Below are 18,882 nucleotides of genomic sequence, written 5' to 3'. Positions count from 1 at the left end.
GGTAAGTAGCTGTGCAAGCTCAATTGTCTCAGGCCGAGGTGCTTGACAAGGAACTGTGGGTGGTCTGTCTGTCATGGCCCTTTATACCATTGGTGTGGGGTACAAGAGTAGCTAGGGTGTATGCGGAGACCAAATGTGCATGGCTGCTGAAAATCTCCAATCGAAAGCGCATGGGGGCATCCACACTTCAAGTGGATCACTCATAGGGACATTACTCGAAGAAGGAAGTTTTAACTCAACCCATAACAAGGTTTAACCCAGCTCACAACAGTGTTATATCCTGGAAATGAAAGGTTTCATTCTGAAAAGCAAGTCTGAAAAATGGCATTGTGATATTTCATATTTATTGATTCTTGGTGACTTCCAGATAAAATCTGCTTACATTACAAGTAAAATGATGGGGGGATTTCTAACCTGCAACCCTGTGGACTTAACCCGGGTTCTGAAAGGCAAGCTGGGTTCTTTTCTTGTCCTGTATCATCAACGGTATAGATTTTTCAAGCCCAATAATGTCCTTGGCTACAGTGCCATTGTCTTTACTGGATTTTCATGGTCCCGTAATTGGAACTGAGTAAACTTTTCTGTAATTGGAACTGAGTAAATCTTTGTTGATTCACAAGAAGGACTAGAATCCAGCTCACGTTCTCAGCTGTGTTTATCCCTGCAGAGATAATAAGATTAATAAAATCTTATTTTTGTCACCGAAGAAAACAAATTTGGTTTTGAATACCCATAGCAAAGATTCAAAGTAAGACAGTGCCATTTTTACACAGTCACTTTTCAGAACAGAACCATAGTTTAAAGCCTAAGAAAAGGCTGGGGGTGGCATCTTGTGTGGTGCCCATCCACTAAATGCATGGAAAGAAAAATGTATGCCCAGTGGTCTGTGATGGGATGTTAGATGGGGTTGGGATCTGAGTTTCTACAGAGGATTCTTTCCTGGGTGCTGGCTGGTGAGTCTTGCCCACATGCTCAGGGTTTATCTGATAGCCATATTTGGGGTTGGGAAGGAATTTTCCTCCAGGGCAGATTGGCAGAGGCTCTGGAGGTTTTTCACCTTCCTCTGCAGCATGGGGCACGGGTCACTTGCTGGAGGATTCTCTGCAGCTTGAGGTCTTCCAACCACAATTTGAGGACTTCAGTAACTCAGACATAGGTTAGGGGTTTGTCATAGAAGTGGATGGGTGAGATTCTGTGGCCTGCATTGTGCAGGAGGTCAGACTAGATGATCATAATGGTCCCTTCTGATCTTAAAGTCTATGAGTCTATGAGACATGGATGCTATATTAGAAAGAAATAAATTTTAATTCTACCTAGTTTAGGACCTCAATGTAAACTATGAGAATAAGGATATTCTAGCCCACATAATTAGCTGAACAGCCTCCCATATGTCACACTATTGAGCTACTGGTGACTCATAATAGCTATGGTGTATAACAATTACTGCCTCATTTTAGAATATTTTGACAGTTGTACTTTACAGTATGTTGAACATTATGCCTAATATTTTGAAATGAAATTTTTAAAAGAAAAGAGTCTGAGAGGCCCACCACCCCTTCTAATTCATACTGGTGCTACTACCTCACCATCCGAAACTTCACTCGGGTGCTCCAGAAAGCTACTATTTGAGGTGGCAGAAGTACTGGTGTCAGAGAGGAATGTGCTACATAACTTTTTATGGGCACTCACAGGAAAACTGGAGAGAAGGATTCTCTGTCCCAACAGGTAGAAAAGTAGGACTCAGGAGCTGCATCATAGGTGTGAGTGAGGCCCTTCCAGAGACTTTTTTATTTTAAAGACAATGTCCTTCCAGCCTAGGCTTTGGAGGTATGGAGCATGGTTCCTACAGTTTTTCTGCTGAATGGAGTGAACTATTTTGAGTAAGAGGTAGGACAGGAGAGACTGAGTTGTATTAACAAGAACTGCTTTTAGCTACTTTTTAAATTAAAAACAATGTAAACACAAATACATTTTGGGGGGAGGGATAGCTCAGTGGTTTGCGCATTGGCCTGTTAAACCCAGGTTGAGTTCAATCCTTGAGAGGGCCATTTAGGGAACTAGGGTAAAACTATCTGGGGTTTGGTCCTGCTTTGAGCAGGGGGTTGGACTAGATGACCTCCTGAGGTCCCTTCCAACCCTGATATTCTATGAAATTTCATTGGGATGAGCTGCACAGCAGAGTTACTGAGTTATTCCTGCTACTGGAGTAAACAGTAGTCTGGTCTCATACAGAATATACTGTAATGAGCCAGGAAGACTTTTCGTATGTTTCAGCTAGTTATGGAACAATGGTGAATTGGTTTCCTTATCCCCTTTCACAATTACATAGTATAGGGTGAAGGACCTGGCTAAAACAGAAAGTGCCAAAAAACCAGGTGCTGCATTCAGTGCATCAGGGCAAGCTGGGGCATAGGTAGAGAGGGCTGTGGATCTGGGTGACAAAATTTTTACAAAAAGCCAGTGATTTCTCTACAAATGGACTGGCCAAATAGCCAAATGTTTGACAGTTTCATTCTGGATGCTTTCCTCTGGATGCCTCCAATACTCACAAAATATATTAAATAGTGAAATAAAAATGACAGAATCTCATCGAGTTAGCACTGGAACTAATTTTGTGAAAGGGAAAAGTTAATTTTTATACCTGTGTCCCACAGGAAATATCACACATGATCTTATTTATTGGGAAAAGCAAAGTGTGGCCATTGTTTGAAACGACACTTACAGAGAAACCTTACTTATTGGATTTGATCTTGCTGGCTTCGGATTTCTTTTGCTCTGGCTTCTTCTTACTAGAGAAATGGAATAGAAAGTGCCATTTGTCATTTTCACCTGTCAATTATTAACTCAACAGTCACAGCATTTATCTTTACATTGCATTGCTTTACACTCTGATATCAAAATTACAAGGAAATGTTATTCTCATACTTAGAATGTCAAGTGTTGAACTTTATTTCTTAGTTTCACTGTTACAGTGGAAGATAAAAGAGAAGTGTAAGTAACTGTCAGCAAGTTTAGGCACCACATGTAATTTTTCCTATGCTCTAAAGTCTTGCCTCTCATAGAATGGGATGCTTTTGGTTTTTTGTTATAAGAATAAAAAAAAATTCTTGGTAGGAAAGTAATATGGTTGTGTGTGTGTGTGTAAATGTAGTGACTGCACAAGCCAAGGGAGTTCTCTCTGCTCTATCTGAGCATCTACGAGGTGCCCAACAAAAAGTGCCATCAAAGAAGACAAGCAATTACTGCCCCCAGAAACCTGAAGTTATCTCCTGCACAAGCAACCTGCAATTTGGATTCAGGTGGAGCTGGAAAAGTGGAGCCTCAACTAAGAGATAAATCTGAAGAAAAATGAAATTGGTGGGGGCGTTTGCTGGATGGCATTTATGGGGTAGGGGAGACTTATACACACATTACATCCCCACACCCCTCTAACTACCCATGGAGCCCCTCCATTTCCAGAAGCGTAGCTACTTCCCACTCAATCCCCTAATTAATCTTTTAAAAACTTGGTTCCAACCTCAGTTCTTTCCTGTCTCTCAAAAGAATAATAGACTATCAGGGTTGGAAGGGACCTAAGGAGGTCATCTAGTCCAACCCCCTGCTCAAAGCAGGACCAATCCCCAGACAGCGGGAGTGAGGGATCCTCCGCCGAATTGCTGCCGAATACCTGAAAGTGCCGCCCCGCTCCGGAGTGGCCGCCCCAAGCACCTGCTTGATAAGCTGGTGCCTGGAGCGGGCCCTGCTTAAGACATAGGGGCTCAGATCTCTTTTTGTTTTGTCAGTGTCAGGGTCCTGCAGAGTGCAGAGCTGAAATTGACAAAACTTTCTCTTAGTATCTTGTATATTTCTCCCCAACAACCATGAGTAAAATTAATAAGGATGCCAGAAATAGCTCAGAATCCCTCCAGGGAGTGAACAGCTAAGTTTAAACTGTTCTTATGCAGGCAGCAGGCTACCTGGGGAAGCTTCTCCCTCAGCCAGTCCCCCTGCTCCCTGCTACAAGCTAGAGGGGAGCCCCTGCAGCCCCTGCTGAGTGCAGGAGTTGGGGGAAGCACTGAGCCTAGCCCTGTCAGCAGCCTGGCTGGAGGAGGAGGGAGGAGAGAAATGGATGTGACAGTGAGTTTTCCCCTTCCATGGACTTTTATTAGCTCTGGATTTAAGCTCTGCAGCCAAATGGCTATTGTATTCTGCCCATGCCTTGGTCTCACCATCCTCCCTCCCCAACAACCCTGAGTGAAATTAACAAGGATGCCAGAAATAGCCCCGAATCCCATGGTTCAGACCTTAACGTTTAAACTGTCCTTATGTAGGCAGCATGCTACCTGGGGAGGCTTCTCCCTCAGACAGTCCCCCGGCTCCCTGCTACAAGCTAGAGGGGAGCCCCTGCAGCCCCTGCTGAGTGCGGGGGTCGGGGGAACGGGGAGCATAGCCCTGTCCGTAGCCTGGCTGGAGGAGGAGGAGGGAGGACAAGGAGAAAAATGTGACAGTGAGTTTTCAGTTTTTCAGGCTTATTCCAATAGTAACGTTTTATTACGGACAGGACTGGTAGTAGTAATAGTAGCTTTATTTTCTATATCTAAGTCATGCAGTGGGAGGGATCCATGAAGTATGTAAGAGAGGTGGGTTGCTTGTGTTTGGACTGCACCAGTAAAAAATGTAACTTACTTCCACCCCCTGGCCCCGCCCCTTCCATCTGAGGCCCCGCCCCTTCCGGGGGGGGGGGAGTAGGACTCGTACCAGTAAAAGCTGTATTTTTTTCACCCCTGGCTGGACCCCCGCTTTACCTCCCGCAGCAGGGCTTGGGCTCTTATTTCCCCTGCCCCGCCCTATCCGCCCTATGTTGTCACCATTATTTTTAGTAAAAGTCAGTGACAGGTCATGGGCTTCTGTGAATTTTTGTTTAGTGCCCGTGACCTGCCCCAGACTTTTACTAAAAATTACCATGACAAAATTTTAACCTTATTCATAAATGATTTAGCTAGTGGCATAGAGAGTAAACTTATAAAATTTGTGATACCAAACTGGGAGGGATTTCAAGGGCTTTGGAGGACAGGATTAGAATTCAAAATGATCTTGACAAACTGGAGAAATGGTCTGAATTAAATAGCATGAAATTCATTAACAACAAATGCAAAGTGCTACACTTAGAAAGGAATAACTAATTGCACAAATACAAAATGGGAAATTACTAGGAAGGAGTACTGCAAACAAGGATCTGGGGATTATAGTGTATCACAGTGGTTTTCAAGACCCCTGGCAGACTCCTGGGAGACCGCACACTACATCTAAGATTTCCAAAGAGGTCTGCACCTCCATTTGAAAAATTTTAAGGGTCCTCAAATGAAAAAAAGGTTGAAAACCACTAGTGTATCACAAACTAAATATGACTCCAAAATGTAATACTATTGCAAAAAACATGAACATCATTCTGGGATATCTTAGCAGGAGTGTTGTAAGCAAGACAAGGCCTCAAACTTGAGTACTGTGTTCAGTTCTGGGCTACACACTTCCAGAAAGATGTGGGAAATTGGAGAATGTCCAGAGGACAGCAACAAAAATTATTAAAGGTCTAGAAAACATGATCCATGAGGAATGATGGAAAAAATGGTTTGTTTAGTCTGGAGAAGAGAAGACTGGGAGTGGACATGATAACAGTCCTCAAGTACATAAAAGGTTGTTATAAAGAAGAGGATGATAAATTGTTCTCCTTAACCACTGAGGACAGGACAAGAAGCAGGGGCTTAAATTGCAGCAAGGGAGATTTTGGTTAGACATTAGGAAAAAATTCCTAACTGTAAGGGTAGTTAAGCACTGGAGCAAATTACCTAGGGAGGCTGTGGAATCTCTATCATGGGAGGGTTTTACAAACAGACAAACACCTGTCAGGGATTGTCTAAATAATATTGAGTCCTGCCTCTGTACAGGGGACTGGACTAAATGACTTATCACGGTTCTTTCCAGTTCTACATTTCTATGATTCTATGTTAATCTAGAAATGCCCAGATGGTTAGTATGCTATGACAAAAGCTGGATGAATGGTTAAGATTTATTGGACTCCAGAGATTTCTTCACATAACAACCCAGAAACTGAGCAAGTAGAATTGCTACTTCTTCTTTCAAGGGGCTTTCTTGAAAATTTGAAGGAACAGTGACAGCAAGAAATTAGTGTTCTTTTACCCCTGGAATATGAAATAGCACTACTAAGGTCAAATATAGAGTTAAGGAGCCTGTTTATAAAGAAGACCCAGGATTCCATCCAGGGAGGGAAGTCTGAAATATCAAGTTCAACACTTGCTTTGAAGCTGTGGTTAAGGAAGCTTTAAAAAGATAATCTGAAGCTGTTCGAGATGTGGAGCCAAGTCATGATGCTTTTCAGTTCCCACTGAGGATACTGTACAGTACTAATGCAAGCTTCCAAATGTTTAAAGCTCTACTGAGCAAAGTAAAAACTTCTTGAGGAATGACCAGTGACCCCTGATCTTTCTAGGTTGCTTCTTGTCCTTCTTGCCTCCCTTCTGCTTATGGTTCATCTTTTGCTTTCTTTTTTATGTCCTCATTCTTCCATCTCTTCTGTATCATACCTCCATTTAAAACAATATATATAGAGAGAGAATTCCTTGCTCTTCCCAATAATTAATTAATGTTGTACAGTACTTTGATTATATAAAGGGCTATGCAAATACCTGTAAATATTCTCTCCCCAGTGAAATTATTTAAAAGATAATAAAATCTGCTGGGTGCTTAATTTACATAAGAACGGTCACACTGGGTCAGACCAATGGTATCCTGTCTTCCAACAGTGGCTAGTATCAGATGTTCAGGAAATGAACAGAACAGGGTCATTTTCAAGTGATCCGTAGTTCAGTCCCAGCTTCTGGCAGTCAGAGGTTTAGGGACACCCTGCACATAGGGTTGCAGCCCTGATCACCTTGGCTAATAGCCACTGATGGACCTGTCCTCCATGAACTCATCGAATTCTTTTCTGAACCCAGTTATACTTTTGGCCTTCTGAACATCTCTTGGCAATGAGTTTCACAGGGTGACTGTGCACTGTGTGAAAAAGTACTTCCTTATGTTTGTTTAAACCTCCTGCCTATTAATTTCATTGGTTCTTGTGTTATGTGAAAGGGTAAATAACACTTCCTTATTCACTTTCTCTGCACCATTCATGATTGTATAGACCTCTCCTTAGCTGTCTCTCCTAAGGCCCTGTTTTAAAAATCTCTCTTTATATGGAAGCTATTCCATACCCCTAATAATCACATTTGTTGCCCTTCTCTGTACTTTTTCCAATTCTAATGTATCTATTTTGAGAAGGGCTGCCCAGAACTGCACTCAGTGTTCAAGGTGTGGGTGTACCATGTATTTGTATAGTGGCATCATATTTTTTATCCCTTTTCTAGTGGTTCCTAATATTCTGTTAGCTTTTTTGACTGCCGCTGCACATTGAGCAGATGTTTTTGGAGAACTATCCACAGAGAATGACTCCAAGACCTCTTTTTTGAGTGGCTACAACTATTGTAGACTCCATCACCTTGTAGGTATAGTTGGGATTATGTTTTCCAATATGCATTACTTTGCATTCCTCAACACTGAATTTCATTTACCATTTTGTTGCCCCAACACTCAGTTTTGTGAGATCCCTTTGTAACTCTTCAGTCAGCTTTGGACTTAACTATCTTAAGTAATTTTGTAGTGTCTGCAACTTTTGCCACACCTCACTATTTACCTCTTTTTCCAGCTCAGCACAGGTCCAAGTACAGATCCTTGGGGACCCTGCTACTTATCTCTGTCCACTATGAAAACTTGCTATTTATTCCTTCCCTTTATCTATTAACCAGTTAGTGATCCATGAGAGAACCTTGCCTCTTATCCCATGGCTGCTTACTCTGCTTAAGAGCCTTTAGTGAGGGACCTTGTAAAAGGTTTTCTGAAAGTCCAAGTACACTATAGCCACTGGATCACTCTTGTCCATATTTGTTGACATCCTCAAAGAATTCTAGGTGAGACAGGATTTCCTTTTACAAAAGCCATGTTGACTCTTCTCCAACATAAAGTGAGTCCTTGGACTTACGACACAATTCGTTCCTCTGAATTGCATTGTAAGTTGAAACCACTTTTCCCATAGGAATCAGTGGAATGAAGGGGGGTTGGTTCCCAAACCAAGGCTTGATACACTATTTTCATCACAATAACCCAGATTTTTGTACTAAATGAATTATAGATGACTAACGTTGCAACATCAATGTATTTACTGTACACTGTATTTTGTAAACAGCATTCAAATAAACATATAAACTCACATATGCTGCTCAGAATGCCGGCAACACAGGCTCAGAAAGCCAGGGAGAATGGAACACATGCTGAGCCTCAGCCAATCGCTGTTCAGGCTTTCTGATTGGCTTCCAGGCCCAGGCTCAGCAATCAAAAACAAGCGGCAACCCCACCCGGCAAAAAAGCTACCCTGATGCCTCGAAGCCAATTAGAAGTGACCCCTTCCAGCTCCATACCACAACAATGCAACCAGAAAGTGATTTCAAGTGAACTTTATGTAAATAGAGCATTGTAAGGGCAAAACAAGCATTTTAGGGACGAAACGGGCAGTCAATTGAAAAGTGTCTTAAGTGGTGTCCAACGAAAGTCGGGCAACGTAAATCCGAGGACTCCCTGTATGGTGTTCATTTGTGTGTCTGATAATTCTGATCTTTACCATACTTACAATTAATTTGCCTGGTAATAAAGTTAGGCTTATGAGCCTGTAATTGCCAGGAAAATCGCTGGATCCCTTTTTAAAAATCAGCATTACATTAGCTATCACCCAGTCATCTGATACAGAGGCTGATTTAAAAGATAGGTTACCTACCACAGTTAGTAGTTCTGCAATTTCATACCTGAGTTCCTCCAGAACTCGTGAGTGAATACATCTGGTCCTGGGGACTTATTACTCTTTATAAATTTGTTCCAAAACCTCCTCTATTGATACCTCAATCTGGGACAGATCCTCAGATTTGTCACCTAAAAAAAAATGGCTAATGTGTGGGAATCTCCATCACATCCTCTTCAGTTAAGACAGTGACAAGAATTCATTCTTTCAGTGTTCTTTTAGCACCTTGCTGTTAGTTTTTGTGTCTTTTGCTAGTTGCTCTTCAAATTCCCTTTTTTGCCTGCCTAATTATATTTTTACACTTGATTTGCCAGAGTTTATGCTCCTTTCTATTTTCCTCAGTAGGATTTGATTCTGATTTCTAAATGATGTCTTTTCGTCTCTAACTGCCACTTTTACTCGCCTTTTTAGCCATGGTGGCATTTTTCTGGCCCTCTTACTGTTTTTTTAATTATTATTTCAGGTGTACATTTAGTACATTTAGTATTATTATGGTGTTTTTTAAAAGTTTCCATGCAGCTTGCAAGCATTTAACTTTTGTGACTGTTACTTTTAATTTCCATTTAACTAGCTTTCTCATTTTTGTGTAGTTCCCCTTTTTGAAGTTAAAAAGATACTGTGGTGGGTTTCATTGGTATTTTCTCCCCTACAAGGATGTTAAATTTAATTACATTATGGTGGCTATTACTGAGTGGTTCAGCAAAATTCACCTCTTGGACCAGATCCTGTGCTCCACTTAGGACTAAATCAAGAGTTGCCTCTCCCCTTGTGGGCTTTAGGACTAGCTGCACCAAGAAGCAGTCATTGATGGTGTCTAGAAATTTTCTCTCTGTATCCTATCCTGAGGTGATACATACCCAGTCAACATGGGGCTAGTTGAAATCCCCCATTATTATTGATTTTTATGTTTATAGCCTCTTTAATCTCCCTGAGCATTTTACAGTCACCATCACCATCCTGGTCAGGGTGTCAGTAGTATACTCTTATTATTCAAACATGGAATTTCTGTTCATAGAGATTCTACAGTAGTTTGATTCATTTAAGACTTACACTATATTTCACTATATGCTGTCATTCCTATATATTTTGTACCCAGGTATTATCATGTCCTGTTATCATCATTCCACCAAGTTTCTGTGATATGTATTAAATCAATATCTTCATTTAATATTGGGCACTCAAATTCACCCATATTAGAATTCAGACTTCTTGCATTTGTATACACGCACTTATAAAATCTGTCAATATTTAGTTGGCCTTTATTTGATATAATTGAAATAGGACTCTTTTTCATGTGACTTTCTGTTCAGTTCCTGCATGTACTTTATCAACTTCTATCCTCTTCTCTTTACTAAGATATAGAGAATCCCCTTTAATAAATCTTCCCCTAAGGGATGTCTCGGTCCAAACTGTGTGCTCCTCCACACCTGTTGTTTTCCCCCAGATCTTAGTTTAAAAACTCCTCTACAACCTTTTTAATTTTACATGCACTCTGGTTCCCTTTTGGTTTAGATGGAGCCCATCCTTCAAGTATAGGCTCCTCCTTTTTGAAAAGGTTCTCCAGTTCCTAATGAATCTAAATCCCTCCTCCAAACACCAATGTATCATCCATGCATTGAGACTCTGCAGTTCTGCCTGTCAAAACTGGCCCTGCATTTGGAACTGTAAACATTTCAGAGAATGCTACCATGGAGGTCCTAGACTTTAATCTCTTACCTAGCAGTCTGAATTTGGCCTCCAGGACCTCTTTCCTACCTTTCCCTATGTTATTGGTACCTACATGTGCCACGAACACTGGCTCCTCCCCAGCATTGCACAAAAGTCTATCTACATGTCTCATGAGGCCTGCAACCTTTGCACCCAGCAGGCAAAAGTTCTCCTGGTCACCCTAAATCCAACTATCTATATTTCTAGTAATCAAATCCCTCATTACTATTATCTGTCTCCACAGGCGCCGACTTCCCCTCTGCCCCGTGAGTGCTTGATCCCCCCCCGCCCTGCACCACCCTCATCCTGCCCCAATTCCACCCCCTTCCCCCAAGTCCCTGCCCCTGCTCCGCCTCTTTACCGCCTCCTCTGAGAGTGCCGCGTCCCCATTCCTCCCCCTCTCTCCCGGAAAGTCCTAAGTGCCACCAAACAGCTGTTAGGCGGCTGGCAGGAAGCACTGGGAGGAGGAGGAACGGGGACGTGGCATGCTTGGGGGAGGAGGCGGCGCGGGTGGGAGCAGGGTGAGCTTGGCTGCCGGTGGGTGTGGAGTACTTGCTAATTTTTCCCTGTGGGTGCTGCAGCCCCGCAGCACCCACGGAGTCGGTGCCTATGTCTGTCTCTTCCTAATAACTGGGGTACACTCCCCCAGAGGGGTGTCCTCAGTGTGAGAGGCTGCCATGACACCATCATCTGGAAGGACAGTCCCAACTATGGGATCATTTCCCTCTGCTGCAACTTGTTCTCCTTCCCCGAGACTTTCATCCTCCTTCACAGCACAGAGGTTATCAGGCTAGGAGTGGGACTGCTCTATTGTGTCCTGAAAAGTCTTATCTATGTACCTCTTTGTCTCCCTTAGCTCATCCAGTTCAGCCACTCCGATCTCAAGAGTCCATACTGAGACCAGGTCTACGCTACAGACCTCTCTCGATATAACGTTGTTGCTCATGGCTGTTAAAAATCCATACTCCTGAGCAACATAGTTATAGTGACCTAACCCCCCGTGTAGACAGTACTATGTTAGCGTGACCAGTTGTCCTGATTTTATGGGGACAGTCCTGATTTTGGGGTCCTTTTCTTATATAGGCTCCTATTACTCCCCACCCCCATCCCGATTTTGCACACTTGCTGTCTGGTCACCCTATGCTATGTTGACGGGAGACCTTGTCCCACCAACATAGCTATCATCTCTTGGGAAGGTGGATTAACTATGATGACAGGAGAAGCTCTCCTGTCAGCACAGTATAATCTTCACTAAAGCGCTACAGTGGCACAGCTCTGGTTCAGCTGCACTGCTGTAGTGCTGTATGTGAAGACAAGCCCACAGTCTCTGAGAGTTCTGAATTGCTTGCACCAAATGCACACACACACCACCTGCTCACAAGGCAGGTAATTACATGCTGCATTCCATGCAATAAATTGGATAACCCTCACTCTGCTGCTGGACTTCTACTGGCACTATTTTTACTCTGGCATTTTTTTGTTTGTTCTTTGTGCTTTTTGTTTGTTTTTTCTAGGGGGTGGGGCTTTATTGTCCTGTGTTTAGAGATTTTTTGTTAGGTGTATCTGGCTTTAAACTCCCTCACAAAACTCCCCTGTTTGCTATCTCCTCTGGTTGTTGAGGAGCTGGCTGTTCTCCCTGAGTTAGCCCCGCCCCCTTGTCAAAGAATCCTAAAGGGATTAGGGATGAAAGGATACTAGACCCTCCTTAGGAAGGTCTGCTAGGCTCAGCACACAGCCCTCCAAATAGACCACACTATAAACTTCAATCCAGCAGGCACACAGCAAGCAAGCAAGCACACAACAAACAAACTTTCAATGGAGTATGTCTTAAAAATCCAAATGTACTTTCTAGACTTTACTTACAATTTGAATTTAAACACAATCCCCTCTCCCCAATCATATATTTAGCTAACTGGATATTTTTAGTATTCACATTCCTTGTTTATCAATTAGTTTATAAATAGTCTTGCAATTAGACTGGATCAAAACACAGTTTACATTTTTCTATGAAAGGGGCTGGTGGTGTCTGTTCAGTACCTAGTGGTCAGGTGTACAGTAGGGCAGTAGGGTGGCCATTCATGGATTTTGGCTCATCCGTGATGTTCCCAGGCTCTTGCATAGCATGGCAGCCTGTCTTCTGTGCTGCCACTGGCTACGCACCCCCCAGCCATGCACGCCTACCCAGCTCTTCTGTAGTATAATAAAGTTACAGAAGTAGATTGTATTGTATCTTATGCTGCTTTGAGAGGAATATGACACTCCTTCCCAACTTCACTCTGGTTCAGCTGGTCATTCTTCTCTTGATCTGCAGCTTACTACTTCTGAGGCCTGTAGCTTGTATCAGCTTGCAGACAGCCTCTGAGTCTAAAATATTTAAACAGCAGGAAAGAATATTGCTACTCTTCTCCTTAAAACAACCTTTCCTTACCAAATTTTGGTGTTTTTTCTGGAATTTTGCTCCCTTCTGCACCAGGGAGCAAAAGGGAGAACATTGTCCTCTATTGCTTCTTATGCAATGCCAATAAAATGGGCCCAGTCTCCCCTTCAACCACATATTCAACTCAATGGGAGTTCTGCCATATACCATAGGGGAGAATTTGTTCCAACATCAGAGGAGTAGCCATGTTAGTCTGGATCTGTAAAAAGCAACAATGAGTCCTGTTCACCCACGAACATGCTCCAATACATCTGTTAGTATTTAAGGTGTCACAGGACTCATTGTTGCTTTGTTCCAACAGGCAGCTTCGCCTAGCGAATAGGCCAATAGTCTGAAGCAAGAGATCTGAATTCTATTTTTTCCTCTCTGGTGCTTGGCTGGTTGGTTCTTGCTCACATGATCAGGGTCTAACTGATCACCATATGTGGGGTTGGGAAGGAATTTTCCTCCACGTCAGATTGGCAGTGACCTTGGGGATTTTTTGCCTTCCTCTGCAGCATGGGTGGCCAGCTAACCCCTGGCCCCTCCCCTTGTGCCTTAGGCCCCTCCCCTCCTACTTTCCCCTCCCCCGTAGAAGCCCAAAGCACCCCCACCGCGGCCCTGTGGACCCAGCGCCAGACAGCTGGGGCGGGGCAAGGTTCCAGCCCCAGTGCACTGCAGCCTCAGCGCCCACAGCCCTTGGGCAGCACGGTCACCACGTCCCCAGGCCCGGTGCTTAGGCAGCCGGGCAGCATGGTTGCTGCGCCCCCAGCTCTGGGCAGCCCCCAGTCCTGGTGCTTGGGCAGCCAGCCCCAGAGCACCAGGCAGCACCGGGGCCAGCACCAGCCGCCCGGGCCGTCCTGAGTCTCTGCAGGAGGCACGCTGGCCTGGAGGCAGGGCAACGGTAGGCTGTTTGAGGAGGTACAGCCTCCCCTTGCCTATGACACCCACCGCCCATTCTCTGCAGCATGTCGAGGCAGGGTCGCTTACTAAGATTATCTGGGTATTTCTTACTTAATCATTTCCCTGCCATTGTGGGGGCTACAAGCACTGGTGCACCTCAGTTCTTCCTATTCTCTGCCTGTGGCACATAATAGTCTAGTCTCCTGTGGGCTGTAATACTGTGGTCTCATTTTGGTTGATGGATTTAGTGTGAGGGTCCTGGGTGGTGGTGGCCTGTGATATACAGGAGGTCAGATTAGATGATCTGGTGTGATCTCTTCTGGCCTTAAACTCTATGAATCTATTCCAGGCTCTGACATGTGACCATAGGCAAGTCATTTCCCCCTCTAGGAACTGAAAATAATGATATTAACCTTTCTTCATAAAGCACTTGAGAGATACATATGAAACGCTCTACATGTATAAGCCAACTCCACCCCCAAAGTCTTGTGCACACACACATGCACACAAAATAGAAGTAACTATTTAATCAATTTGCACTTGCCCACAGAGGTATTTAACCATACTTCACATTCACAGACAAGGGATTATTTTTACCATGCAAGGATGCCAGGTGTTGATGCTACTATTGTCTTTGAATCTATCTTCACCGGGCTTCTGGATGTCCTCCTTTCCGACCATTCTGAAGCCACCCGTGTAATTCTTAGAATCCTCTCTGAAATCTCGCTGGCTAAGGAACATATAACCATGTGCAGGATTCAGTTCACTTTCGTACCTCAGCATTAGTTTCACATTTGTGATACGCTAGTTGCAGTGTTTTCTCAATTTTCTCATACAACTGTTGAACTAAACTGTAACCTTTTTCTGATTACTTTCACAGAACACAATAGTTAAAGCTCCAATTGTATTTATATGAATGTTTTCTAATCTAATCTAAATGTAAACCTAGTGACACCTATTGGCAATGATAGCACTGTTACAGCAATAGCTATCAAGGCAACTTTGCTTCCCGTTGCTATAGGCAAGGTCCTTCACATTTGCTTCCGAGATGAAATTATAATCTAAACTGGCATGTTGATTCTGAATCTAATTCTTACATGCAGCTTGAGATCTCGTTCAAAATCTCCCTGTGCAGCATTTTTAGTCTAGATGTAAGCTGTGGGTAAAATGGGACCAGATCATAAGTTTAAGATCTGCCTGCAGAAAGGACTGTCTGCACATGGATCTCTCCCTCTGTGCAGAAAAGGGTCAGCTGCTGCCCCAGCAATATTTTCCCCTTTCTCTTAGATTCAACATCTGTACTGTTTCAGGAATCCAGGAGGGCAGGGATGGGAAGTGAGCAGGAGGAGTGGAAGTAGGGTGGTGGATGCACATAAACACACACACCACACAGCTCAAGCCCAAACATCCATTCCACAGTTAAACAGCCCTTTAGCCCAAGCCTCATGAGCCTGACATGGGTCAGCCTCGGGTGTTTAACTGTAGTATAAACATACCCTTAAAGGGTGGGGAGTGAGGGGCCAACTGGGGAGTCCCTTGCAGTGCAGCTACACTGAGGCTGGGGCGGAGATACAGGAACCCAGAGTTGATTCAGAAGCCCAGAGTTCCTCAAAGATGCCCCTGTGACCTGGAGGCCACTGTGGGGAGCCCTGGACCCTCCACCTGCCCTGGGAGGGGAGCCTGAGAGCAGCCTCTGGCCCCTGTCTCTGCCCCTGGGGTGTGCCACCTATGGCAGGTGGAAGGTCTGGGGCTCCCCACAGTGGCCCAGGCTCTCTGATCACCTTATCAGCTCCCCTGCCACAAAGCACAGCCCCTGCCGCCGCTGCTGCTCCGCATCTACCACAGAGGCAATGCACTGGGTGGGGGGGCATGCAGGGTTACATGCCCCACCCCATATTTCTCAGGACGCCCAGCAGCGAGGAGGCAGTGCTCCCCCTGGCAGCGGAATTTTCCCTGTGTCCCTGCAGCCTGGAGAGGGAGGAAGCAGTTGACATAGTTACCGCCGCTCAATAGGGGTGGTTTAATTATGCCAGTGGGAGAGCTCTCTCCCACTGGCATACAGCGGCCACACGGGAGACCTTACAGTGGCACAGATGCAGGGCTCTTTGAGCTAAAAAAAAATCATGATCACTCTTTAAGCACAAAAAGAGTTATACCTCTAATTTAGTATAACCAATTTGAAGTTTGCAAGGAAATATGGGACTTTCTCACCAGTTCTGATTAGTACACAGAGCCTCTGCCCTTTCCTGCCAGCACCCTAACTCACCCACAAAGGATTCTGAGGGTTAGGTGGGTTCCAGCAAGAAACTGACTATGGTCATGGGTGAAAAAAGGCTGAGAATCACTTTTGTCCCACACTTCCAGCTATGATATCTGCAAAGTATTGCAGCTGTCACCCTTTAAGCTGATCACTCCCAAATCTACCTTTCTCCCCCTGAACTCCACCCATTGTAATTTTCTCCTCTCTCACCTTCCCATTCCTTCCTCTCCCATCTCCAGTCTATGAAAAAACTCTTTGGGACAGGGATCAAGAGTTATTCTGGTTTATATTCCATAAAGCACCATGTACATCTACAGTACTACATAAATGCTTCATAAAAAATAAGAACAGAGAGTGTTGTAATGGAAGAAGAACTGGGCTGGGGAAGGGGGTAGTGGTTATTTTTTGCCAGTAACAATCTGTATAATCATTACCGTTCAATTTTAAACCAGAATCCTTCAGTGCCTTTCCATACGATGCCCTCCTTGCAAAGGCAGTGTTGTCAAGATAACTGGTTGGAGTGCTGCAGATAAAGGACCCCGTGTTCTGCTCGGGAAGTAAGTTCATTCTCTTCTTTCTGTGAAATGCTGATTTGGGAAGAAACAACTTTCTAAGAAACACAAAGTTTACACAGTAGCAGAGTCTGCATTTGAAGTAGTAAGGAAAAAGAGAGAGTTTCATCTTAAAAAGGAGGATGTTATTCTTTGGAAAATTCAGAGGATTGTGAGGCCTCAAAGATTTTCATTATAACACAGTGTGAAGAGACCTTCATCTTTTATTGCTTGAACATAGTTCCCACTGCCTACAGTGCGGTCCTGTTCCAGAGTGGGGGAACTGACTTAGAAAGGTCTACCCAACTTGCTCCTACACCAGAAGTTGGTAATAGCAGGTGCAGGATTTGTAAGGTGGACATATCAAATTCTGGCATTTGACCTGAAGCCTCAACTAGGGAAGTGGTGAAAGAAAGACATATATCAAAAATTATTATTAATAATAAAAAAGACTGCCATGGATGGTTCTTTATGAAACAGATGCTTAAGTAACCCTTTCTTCATCTTTATTCAGTATGAACTAGTTTGTTTATTTGTGGAAGTCCCCGGTAGAGACCATCTGGGGACTGCCAGAATTCTTTGCACTCTAGCTACTGCCCCTCTTCACCCTTCTCTATTCCTGCACATCAACATGGCCACAGTGCTGGGGACTGAAAGAGAGAGCGGCATAGATGATGACTCTACTGGTTCTATGCCCACTGGGGAGTAATGGGAGGTTTCTGGTCCCTTTGTGCCAGCTGGGTGACACAAAGGTGACACAAAGGGGGCTGGAGAACCTAGCCCAGTATCTTTAAATAAAAAAAATATTTGATGGTTGATTAGTTTAAACTTGATTTTTTTTTAACTTGGAAGACATATTCCATTGTAATTAGTCACTATATTGAAGGAATCAGTAGATAAGTAATCACTTTATGCTGAAGTCCACATACGAATCTATAACTATTTGTAAATACTCTGTGGTGAAGTCAGAGCTTAGTGGTATATTGCATTGTCAGGCAATATACCATGGTGCAATGCCAGGTCTCTCACGGTCTAGTAGGTACAGGCTAAGAACTCTGCAGAGGTAATATGCTGAGCCCTGGGTAAGAAATGCTTCATGTTTCTCTACAGAGAACTCTTTGCTTAAAGGGGATCTGAAAGGGGCTTCCCTCCAGCCCTCCTCAGCTGGAATAAAGGTGGCAGCAATGCAGATCCTTAACAGTGATGAGGCAGAGGTAGGGGGAGAGATCATCAGAGACCTTTGAGGAGAAAATTACAATTTCACAGAATAATTAGCAATAAGTAAATATAATGTTACATTATAAAGAAATATTGTCCATTAAAAATAGTGATTCCTGTTGTAGGGCTTGTGTATACACAAAATTTGTACCACTTTAACTATACCTGTACAGTTAAAGTGGTACAACCCTCTAGTGTGAATGCAGTTATACAAATATAAATGTGCTTATACCAGTATACAGCTTATTCCCATACAGGAAGGGAAATAAGCTACTGCAGTATAAGGCACCATTATAACAGTAGAACTGCATCCACACTAGCGACTGCACCAGTATAACTATACAGGTATTGGCAAAAACCCCACATCTCTTACTAACACAGTTTTACTGGTACAAAATCTGTGTGTACACGAGGCCAACAAAAATGGTCCATTTCTAACATGACCAATGGCACCATAAATATTTTTTTAAATCTTGTACTATAGGAGGCAAATAAATATTGCTTTCCCATCAGCAGCAGCATATTAGTCTTGAGCAGTGGCCAGCCTAGTTAAACTGAGCCATCAACACTTGATGGCTGATACAAGTTCCTCCCATCATGAGGAAATGTCATGTTACATTGCAGATCAAATAAAGAGGATTTGGACCATCTGCTTTGGATGAATGCCAGGCCATAACTGGAGGGAATGTTTTAATTTGAGGGGTTTTGAGGCAAGGGGATACTGTTGGCTTTATCTTTTATGTCACTGTGCTTTTAATAATGTCAAAGTACAACTAGAGCTGGATAACATTTTTCAAATAGTTTATTTGCTGACAAATATAGTTTTGAGTCACCTGAAACTATTCATGAATTCATATGGAGTTCACTGAATAGTTTTGACCACACAAAAAAAAAAACCACTGAAATGTTTTGTTAATGTCAAAATGAAATGTTTAGTTTCGAC

General features: G+C 43.5%; 1 protein-coding gene across 3 annotated transcripts in view; it reads right to left on the bottom strand.

The window, feature by feature from the left end:
* Positions 1-387: 387 nt before the first annotated feature.
* Positions 388-18,882, bottom strand: part of LOC120395903 — an 89,870-nt gene continuing 71,375 nt past the window's right edge. Inside the window, exons 9-12 of one of the 3 annotated variants that reach the window (XM_039520710.1) lie at positions 16,605-16,757; positions 14,508-14,640; positions 2,723-2,789; positions 388-661 (exon numbers count right to left, since the gene is read on the bottom strand). In XM_039520710.1, coding sequence (XP_039376644.1) covers positions 2,732-2,789; positions 14,508-14,640; positions 16,605-16,757 — 344 coding nt within the window. In that variant the 3' untranslated portion in view covers positions 388-661; positions 2,723-2,731. Of the gene's footprint in view, positions 662-2,660; positions 2,790-12,625; positions 12,956-14,507; positions 14,641-16,604; positions 16,758-18,882 lie in introns of those variants that run through there. The other 2 variants (XM_039520709.1, XM_039520711.1) reach the window with 2 other exon arrangements.

The sequence above is a fragment of the Mauremys reevesii genome, linkage group 1 (assembly GCF_016161935.1).
Source record: "Mauremys reevesii isolate NIE-2019 linkage group 1, ASM1616193v1, whole genome shotgun sequence".
Taxonomy (NCBI): domain Eukaryota; kingdom Metazoa; phylum Chordata; order Testudines; family Geoemydidae; genus Mauremys; species Mauremys reevesii.
Note: the sequence above shows the minus strand (reverse complement) of the source record. Positions and strands in the feature narration are given on the sequence as shown.